The sequence below is a fragment of the Toxotes jaculatrix genome, chromosome 19, assembly GCF_017976425.1.
Source record: "Toxotes jaculatrix isolate fToxJac2 chromosome 19, fToxJac2.pri, whole genome shotgun sequence".
NCBI lineage: Eukaryota > Metazoa > Chordata > Actinopteri > Toxotidae > Toxotes > Toxotes jaculatrix.
The window spans coordinates 13,225,945-13,235,819 of NC_054412.1; the positions used below are offsets into that span (position 1 = coordinate 13,225,945).

A 9,875-nucleotide genomic window follows, 5' to 3' on the forward strand; every position below is an offset into this window, starting at 1 on the left:
CCATTTGCAGGTGTTGGAATATTTCATTGAATGAGTCAGATGACTTATTTCATTGTTGTGAACAGCTGATCTGCCAGCGTTTTTGGTCCCGTAACTCCAAAGGGAGAAAAAGTGGAATTCAAGGGAAATGATCGTTTTTCGGTGTTGAACTATCGCTGACAGGAAGATGCATGCCTTGTTCCTCCAGGGTTTCCTGTTATTGGGTGCTACTCACTCATGCACATCCAAAGAGACCACCTGTTGCAGCGGCTGACAGTGTATTCTCTTTTCTCTTCTTGCACAGAGAGACAACATCTGGGGTCCATTCCTGATCATCTCTCCAGCGTCCACGCTCAACAACTGGCATCAGGAGTTCACCCGCTTTGTGCCCAAATTCAAGGTGAGAATGCACGGCACTGCTGAGTGAGCATGCTAACGGAAACACCTGCAAAAATGTGTCTGAAGGAATCCTGGCGTCCTTATTTCCGCTGCTTTTTTGCGCTCCTCTGCTGAACCCAGTGCTGTTTTGTTCTTGTGAGAAGTGCTGTTAAACATCTGAGAGCAAGCACACTAAGTATTCAAAGATTCAAACATATCTAGAACTATCCACTAGGAGGCAGTATTGTATTAGGACAGTTGTAGCATTACTTCCGTTAACGCTTTACTTCGAAGTTGTAAATACTTTGATTGTTGAGCGGCTGTTCTTAAAAAAATCTTTTTGCAAGCTTTAACCAGCTTTTGACAGGCTGGATTCTTTTAAACTAAAGGCCATTTATCAAACACATCAATATGTCAGCTGTGCTTCGACACACACAAATAACTCCTCGATGTGCTCAGCACTCAACTATGCCCATTTTCTGTGCTAGTTTGGAAATAAATCAATTCCAGTCTGTTTTGCTAATGAGGTGTGAAAAGACCCTATTACACAATTTGAAGATAAGCTTCCTGAACACTCAAAGCAAGACTGATCAAAAACAATGGAATACCAGCTTGTGTTGAGTGATGTAATGATGTTTAAATCTTTTCACATCAGATTCTCAACAACTGAAGCTGTGATTCATACTCCCTCTCCGCAACCCTGTTTTTCTTAAATTGCTCAGTGTAACGATAAGTGTTTTGGAAGAACTTATTTTGAACATCGTGTAGATGAAGAAGATTCACACAAGTGATCGTTGTTTAATTTATTGGCAGAGCTGAATCTCTTCTTCCCCTTGTTTTTAACATTACTCATATGTCCACCAGGTGTTGCCATACTGGGGAAACCCTCACGACCGCAAGGTGATTCGGAAATTCTGGAGCCAGGTGAGGATGAAATGATGTTGATTAGGAACACAGAGTTTGTGAAGATTGCTGGTAAAGTATTGTTTGGACAATAAAGGCTGCATTCCTTCATTTACTTAATCTTTTTTCCTGCATCTGCCAATATTTTATTTATTTATTTATTTTTTACAGAAAACCCTTTACACACAAAATGCACCATTCCATGTGGTTATCACAAGCTACCAACTGGTGGTCCAGGATGTCAAATACTTCCAGAGGGTCAAGTGGCAGTACATGGTTCTGGATGAGGCCCAGGCACTGAAAAGCAGCACCAGGTAAAGCATTAACTTGACAAAGAATTGTTATCTGTAAATCTGTACAGTAGTAACATGAACAGAGTCTAGTAGTTGCTGGAAGAGTGGAAAAACACATTCTTCTACGTAGTTATGGTTCAGTATGCTGTGGGAATTGAATGCAATGGAACACAGTTTGTAATGAAATAGGCAATAGGAAATAGTTGCTCATGTGTTCAACAGTACATACATGCATACAACACGTATGCATCATGCCAGGGCGACTGCTGGAAACTGGCCAAAATCCACAAATCTAGTCAGAAAATGTTAGTTTGAGCATGTGTGTGAGAGAAATGTATTCCCACACATAGAAACAGTTTTACAGTTGTGAGTAATTCATGGGATTATAGCACAGTTAAATGTTAAATAATGATGATAAACCCATGCAGTTGTTGCACTACATCACCAGTCAATGTTTCTGTCTGTTGTCAGCGTTCGGTGGAAAATCCTCCTGCAGTTCCAGTGTCGGAACAGACTGTTGCTCACTGGGACGCCCATCCAGAACACGATGGCTGAGGTGAGCGACGTGTGTGTGTGCGTGTGTATACAAGTGAGTTGGTGTGTGCAAGGCACAACTGTTAACGGGTGTATGTTATTACTGTCTCTCAGCTGTGGGCCCTTCTGCACTTCATCATGCCTACACTGTTTGATTCCCATGAAGAGTTTAACGAGTGGTTCTCCAAGGACATCGAGAGCCACGCTGAAAACAAATCAGCCATCGATGAGAGTTAGTACAACTTATCTCTGACAAAAAAATGTTCCTCTTAGCTGAGAGTTGAAGTTCTCTCCTAGTTTTCCAGCTGACAGCACATAATGTTTTTCAGCTTATTTGTATGGAAATTCTATAATTTGTGTGCCAGCGCTGATCTTTTATTCCTGCTCACTGTTACATGTAATATGTTTTGTAGCTAAGCGCAGTTGTTTGACGTTTGTGTTTCAGACCAGCTTTCCAGGCTGCACATGATCCTTAAGCCTTTCATGCTGCGCAGGATCAAGAAGGATGTGGAAAATGAGCTCTCAGACAAGGTAGAGGAGAAAAGAAACTTCTCTGAATCGCTGAAATTTAATTTAATTGGAACAATATTTGACACAAGTATGTTCATGAAAAAATGCAGTTAAAAAAATCCAGTTTGAATGAAATTTTTTTTGTTTATCTAACAATACTGCAAAAGTAACTTCATTTCTCTCCCGCACCCTTCATCCATCTGTCTCCCTGTATGCCCCATTGACACAGAAAGTGTTGTAATACGCTTCTGAATGATTCCTGTGCTGGCAGATCCTCTTGACAGATGTTGGACTGTGGCTCTCTTGCTGTCACACACGACGCACACATACTCACTCACACGCTGTGGGAGTCTCGATACACAGAGTCAGAGGAATGGCAGAGTTCACCACACCCCCACATCTGTCTTTTTCACTTTCCTTCGCACCCACATGCAATCCTGCCAGCCACTTAGTTTTCTTCTCCACTGTTGTTGTTTTCTTTTGTTTTGTAAGTCTATTGAAGCCACTAGTAACTGTTGAAGTTCATTCACGGTTCATGGTGTTCAGGTGGGATTTTTTTATGGTATGTTGTTGCTCAGTTTCACTGTTTTGATCAAATCGTGATGCCAGATAAAACCAGATTTTGATGTGTGTTTTGAAGAATGTGGATCAGGCGGAGCATGAAGTCTGCAGCCGTAAATTCATTTTTGGTTGAGTGAAAATGCTATATGTGTTTTGTTTTTGTTTTTTTTTAAGGCATCGCAACATGATGGAAATACTGAATCAAAAACTGAATCATTTGCTTTTGCTGTGGGCTTATTTTATACTTTTATTTTATGCATCAGTCTTTTTCCTGTCAAGGGCCACAAAAAAATATTTTGATTTTGATGTATTTCAATGTACCAATGTATTTTATTGGTCCCTTGCAGATTGAGATCCTGACCTACTGCCAGCTGACGTCCCGACAGAGGCTGCTCTACCAGGCTCTCAGGAACAAGATCTCTATAGAGGACTTGCTGCAGTCTTCCATGGGCACGGCCCAGCAGGCTCACAGCACCACCTCCTCCCTCATGAACCTGGTCATGCAGTTCAGGAAGGTAGGAATTCTTGCCTGTTATACTATCACTTTGGTTTCCAGTCCAGAAACAGTATAACCTAAACGACTACAGCTATAAAGGGTTTTGATTTTTTTGTCAGATGCGGCAGTTATGATGATTGATCACAGTCATGTTAGTAGTATTCTGATCATTTTTACAGTGGACTTTGAAAGTTTTCAAAGGAATTTTAATGTACCAATAGTAATAAACGCACTACATTTTATTAGCAGGAACAAAACTCTTAAACAAGAAACTGGCAGTCTTAGAATAAACATGAGCCTGAGTAATGTTTGTTCCTTTTGTACATTTTAAGAACGGCACTGTCTTTGTTATGGTTCTGTGAAGGTGTGTAATCATCCTGACTTGTTCGAGCGGCAAGAGACACGCTCTCCTTTCCACATGTCCATCAAGCCCTACGTCATGTCTAAGTTCCTCTACCGTCGTGGCCTCATCCACGCGCACAACCAGGCCAAGAACAAGTAAGCCGTAACACACAGACACACTGTCAACCCACGCACACGCTCAAAGACACTCTTGGTGTTGGTCTGGACACATATAACCAAATCCAATGTAAACAGGTAAAAGCAAAATTGCTTAATGTGTTGTTGTAAAATTACTGTAAATTTGCTGTCAGCTATATTTGTTTTCATAGCAAATCTTTCTAATTTTGAATATTCACTGATTTGGGACTCGCAGAAGGCTATTATCCCAATTATAGCTTTCGCACAGAAATTTTGTGGGTTGGCCTTGGATCAGATTATCACCCCAAATTTAGTCTCCTGCTTTTTCTCACATTCAGAGGTGTAACCCTGTCTTTTTCTCTACATCCTCCTCAGATTACTTCAAGTGCTGTTTTCTCCCTTCTCTCCAAACCACATCCAGCAGTCTCTCTTTCACAGAAAAGGTGAGCACAAATAAGGCTTTGATCCCAGATTATACATGGCTCTTGATGGACTCGAGAGTTTGTTTTCTCATTTCAGATGATCTTTTTTATTTGACATTCAAGTTTCATCCCAGTTTCTCTCTTCTGCCTTTAATGTTTTTGTCATTACTTCCTCTAATATGCTATTTCCACATTTTGTCCCTTGTCTGTCTCTGTTCATTTTTATATTTATCATCCTGTATTTTGTTTTACTCTCCCAGGTGATGACAAAGGAAGTTGTTTCTCCTTCCTGCGCTTCATCGACGTGTCGCCTGCTGAGATGTCCAACCTCATGTTGCAAGGCACCTTAGCAAGGTGGGCTTTAAGTTTCCATCTCATCAAGTTCTTTTTAAAGTATTTTCTTTCAAAGTTTGGTTGCAAATTTCTCTCTCCTGTCTCCTGGCTACCCCTTTCACAGATGGTTAGCCCTTTTTCTGTCCCTGAAAGCTGCATACCGGCTCTACTACCAACGCCTATTTGGCCTTGAAGAAGAGAGGGAGGACAGCGCCAGAGACGGGGAGGGGGACAGAGGAAGGTTACAGCCCAGGATTAAGTGTCTGTCAAGCAAGGACTTGATTCTGTGGCTGAACAGACCCACCGCCTTCCCCAACACGCACACCAGCCCTGTCCTCCAGGTAAGACACATACAAGACACACAGACAGACAACGGTCTATGTACAAGATACTCTTGCGTAGCCATCTGCGGTACACATCGGTGTGTGTGAGAGAGGTGAAACTCCAGTAGGGATGCGTGTGCCGCTGACAATGCTGAAACTCTCCCCAGAGCATCAGTCTATGTTGGGCCACACAACGTGCTCTCTGCCCCAGGTTTCCTCTCACTCCTCTGGGATCCAGTGCGAAACCTAATGCCTTTGTAGCCCTGTGACCCAGTAACACTGTCCTCCCGCCCTCTGTATGTCTGAGTCTGTGTACACCAGAGTCTGTCTGTACTTCTACTGTCAGACATGTAGGGAAATGCTCCAGAAATCATGAAGCACATTTTGAAGATTAAAAATAAGGAGTCTTTGTTTAATAGGAGACTAAAGGCTACACCGACAGTATTTCCCTAAACACTTTTAGTCTTCCAGAATAGGTGCACTTCTATTTCTACAAATGTGTTAAGCCACATGACACTCAAAGCAGCATGGAACTCCTTCTGTTCCAAGCAGGGACTTTTTGGGGGGTAAAACCATTTCCCTGGAGCTTCATTTAGACCCTGTTTCCTCCAATGGAAACGCCGTTAAGGGAGCAGAGTTCCCCGAAACGGTTTGGCTTACCGCTGTTCCCTCAGTACCTCAGAGGCTATAATGCTGACACTGACGGTGGTAACAGAAGTTGGTAAATGGTTGTTCATATCCAACACTGTTGTTTTGGGAGAGATTAAAATTTGGCAATACCTGTCTTGTAGCTTAGCAATCTGCATTGCCTGTCAGTTGAGTATCTCAAAAGATAAATGTACCGCACCACAGTGCTTTTTAGCTGCACTCAAATGTTTTCATATGTGTAGGGTTCTGAGAACCACGGGGGTTATGGTGAGACAGCAGATATTTCCTCTATTTTTAGAATTATTTGGCAATTTGGAAATCTAATTGTTATTGGGAAGGAGACACAGCAAAGCATAAGTATCAGTTAAAATAAACCGATAGCCGCAAAGAAAACTGAACAGCTGCAGCCTGCAGATTCTCTACTCGGTCACTGCTCCGAGTGTGTTTTAATTACTCCACTTAGCTAAAAACAATCTTTGAAAACACATCTCATCTAACCGTTCGTCCAGCGAACAGTTACCTATTTCCAGATATGTATCACATTACCACCAATTCTAACTTAACTTGCTGGGTGGAAAATACTCAGGAGAAAATGCTGTCGGGGTAATTCCATCCTCGTCTTCCTCTCCTGGCCTCATCACACTGAGTCAGACGGCTGCCTAGTGTCTTAGGTTCACACCCCCCTGGAGCGGCTTAAAGAACGAAAGAGCAGAAAAATACAAGAAGCGAGTTCAAGTATAAGAGAGAACCAAAGAAACTTACAGACACCTGGAGAGCTAATACTGTATATGTGCTGAGTGACCATGCTGACCCTAGACTCCCACTTGAGCTTCTAGAAATTACTCACTCCCACAGTTTCCACCAACTTCTTTTAACTCCTCATGTTTCTTTTGAAGCTGTGTGTAGCTGGCATGCAGAGCCTCTTCTCTCTGCTTGGCTCATCTCTCTCTGGCTGGGTACTTGACAGTGTGGTCAGTATTGCTTTCAGCTTTCCTGCCGTTCTTGCTGAGGAACTGAGAGAACCAGGCAACTCGGAAAGCTTCTCACCATGCCCTGAGTTTTACCCGTGTGTCAGTGGGGCACTGCTTCAAATGGGCTCTGTTTCCCCCTGTATCACTCTCTTCCTCTGTCCATCCCAGTATCATGTTGGGAAATCAGAACTTTTTCTTTTTTTACAGTTGTAATATATACCTATGATAACATGTCATTCAGTATGTTTCTTGCCATCTCTCCATCCTACATCTTAAACCAGCAGCACATGGCTGCACTTTACTGCCTCTTTAGTTCCCACCACACAAACATTAAGCTGCATTGATCCCACTTTTGCAATGGCAACATAGTTTCTAAATCTGATGTCTCATCTGATGCAGATGAGAACAATTGACTCATTGTTTTTCCAAAGAGGTTGAAATTTTCACTGCTCCCAGTATCATGTCCCAGTAAAATCCCAGTAATTTCCAGTGGGCATTGGCTTTAGAAACAAGTAAGTGCATTGGAATTTGTTGTTTTACCATTTGTTTGTTTTGGCACAGAAAGGAGTACTTGCTAAACAGTGGTGAAGCGGATGTCATTTTAAAATTTCTACCATTAGGTGGCACTGTGTTTCCACCAGTGTTGTTGTATAACACAGCACACACAGTAACATGCATATAACCTGTAGACATTCTTTTAACACCTACCACTGCATAACACTTATTCATTTATTCAGCACTTATTCAATACTTATTCCGCCTATTCGTCATTACCTCTTTAGCATTAACCTTTGCTCAGAATGTATGTTCTTGAGTTAGACCATGTCTTTCCAACATGTAAGATTACATGATCAGTCATCCAGTTTATCCTGTCACATTACAACTAAAATCATATAAGCTGCATAATCATACATTTTACATAATATTTTAAGCATTTAGCTGAACTTTTACATAACACTCCAGGCATATATCCAGTGAAAGTTAAATATTATGTTGGTTATAAAAACCAAGTGCTGCACTCGGTAACCTTTGTGTGCTTCAGTTTGTTTACCTCTGTTTTGCAGCACTTGTCACTTTTGCTGGTTATTCTCTTTCATTCTCTTACGTTTCCTATAATTAGAGGATGGTGTTTTCTTTTATCTGCCCACTTTGCCACAAATCAAAGCAGGAGTCGGTTCAGCAGGAGGTTTAACATCACTTGCGATGTTTCTGAAATTACTATAATTTAAAAACATTTCCCCACTCCGATGTAATCACTGTATTGGGCAGTTTTGGCATGAATGAATTGGCATTATGAAACAGGATGGTAATGTTGATATTTTTTGTGTGTGTTTCAGGATCTGGTGTTCACAGCCTTGAGGCCCGGCATCGTGGGACACACAGACGTGAAAATCCACAGCAGAAATTCTGCCACTTCCACGCTGCGACCCTACCAGCCCACACTGCCACCAAAATTTCTGCTCGCTGCCACGCCCAGGGTATGTGTGTGTGTGTGTGTGTGAGAGAGTGCACAGGATGCAACATGAGAGTGTGTGTGCATCAGTAGGTCAAGTGTTACATTCAAAATGAAAGGAAGGTTTTGGAATAACAAATTATGTATCCTAATGTTGTTACTTAAAACCCTCAAATAAAACCCTTCCCATGTCAACATACTTGTAGCATGTTATCCTAACATCCTCCTTCTCTCTGCTCTACACAATATTATCTTTTGTTTTAAACACTATCTTTCTTTCTGGTTTCCTAGGTGACAGCAGTTCCCATGGAGCTTTATTGTGACGACCGCAGTGCTGAGTACGAGTGGTGGGTGACACGCAGTGGAGGGGGCACAATCTTCAAACAGTGTTTCCTCTATGGTTCCCCTGAACTTGCGTCAGACTGGAGTGTGAGGTCCAATGCCTTCCACCCGCAGTCCCCTGGGGGTGTGATGGGCCTCTACCCTCGCCATGGATGGTCCTTCATTCAGATACCCGGTAAGAATTGTGTGTGTGCATGTGTGTGTGTGTGAGATTTCCCTATTTTTCTCTCAGTGTTTTGTTACTATATTTTGAACGGACTTCCTGTTGTTGCATCTTCATAAGTCAGGTGTTCAGCTTTGCTGGAGCACACAGTTTCTACCCTGAAGCAATGTGGGTAAAGGGTAAAAATTAAATGAGCATCTACTAGTAAACAATAATCAGGGCAGCCAATAAAATACTAAGTCCATTAGTAAATACCACATGCTGTGAATGTTAGTCCACAGCAGCTGTCTGTGTTGCCGTGGGAAAAGATAGTAATGCTCACTAAAACTCACTGGACCATAGTTCGAAAATACAGATGATGCTGTCAACAAGTTTGCTCTAAATTCATCTGTTCATTTGTCTGGTTTTACTAACAGTTTTATCAAATGGTTGATATCCAGTTTTGGGGTGAAAGGAGAAGTAAGGGCCCGTGGGAGAATCCACAGAGGCCGACGCAGGGTCAGCAGAGCAGAGCAGAGCCGAGCACATCACCCTCCTCTGTCTCTGTCTGTCTGTCTGCCAGGCAGCCAAAGCCTTTACAGTCTAATGGAACTGCTGAGATAAAAAACTTCTGCAGAAGTTCACTTGCATAAACACACACCAGTGATTTCCATTAAGGTGTGAATGCATGATTGTGTATGCGCCTGTGTACGTGGGTGTACATGTGTGTTTACAAGCGCTTTATCAGAAGAGCTTGGCTTGTTGAGTTAAGGGTCAGCTGGAGCAGAGTGGGAGCTGATTCGCTGCCAGGATTCAGATGACTGATGGATGTCCAGGGTGAAAAAGGCCATTACAGTTTTACAGACAACACTTCCCTTCTCACTGACCTGTTCAGCCTTTCTACCTCTGATAAACTGTCTCTGTCATGGATTATGATGACGGCTCTCTTTTTGTTTTGTGTGGTAACACAGGTTCCCAGCACAGAAAATGGACATGTGTGTCCTTTTCTATTTGTTTCATAAGCCTTCAGTACACAAATATTGTGGATTTTAGTACTTTAAGGGACACTGTTACTTGATTATGTTAATACATTTTGTTATTACCTCT

The 9,875-nt window shown here is 42.1% G+C and overlaps 1 protein-coding gene across 4 annotated transcripts in view; it reads left to right on the top strand.

Moving 5' to 3' along the window:
- The window catches only part of ino80 (INO80 complex ATPase subunit), a 35,690-nt gene that overhangs the window by 6,661 nt on the left and 19,154 nt on the right, over nt 1-9,875 (top strand). For all 4 annotated transcript variants that reach the window (XM_041064935.1, XM_041064937.1, XM_041064938.1 and 1 more), the window contains exons 15-27: nt 284-379; nt 1,222-1,281; nt 1,432-1,574; nt 2,025-2,109; nt 2,202-2,319; nt 2,533-2,618; nt 3,506-3,673; nt 4,019-4,152; nt 4,510-4,577; nt 4,817-4,910; nt 5,014-5,230; nt 8,169-8,309; nt 8,576-8,801. In XM_041064935.1, the coding sequence (XP_040920869.1) occupies nt 284-379; nt 1,222-1,281; nt 1,432-1,574; nt 2,025-2,109; nt 2,202-2,319; nt 2,533-2,618; nt 3,506-3,673; nt 4,019-4,152; nt 4,510-4,577; nt 4,817-4,910; nt 5,014-5,230; nt 8,169-8,309; nt 8,576-8,801 (1,636 nt within the window). The remainder of the gene's footprint in view (nt 1-283; nt 380-1,221; nt 1,282-1,431; nt 1,575-2,024; nt 2,110-2,201; nt 2,320-2,532; nt 2,619-3,505; nt 3,674-4,018; nt 4,153-4,509; nt 4,578-4,816; nt 4,911-5,013; nt 5,231-8,168; nt 8,310-8,575; nt 8,802-9,875) is intronic.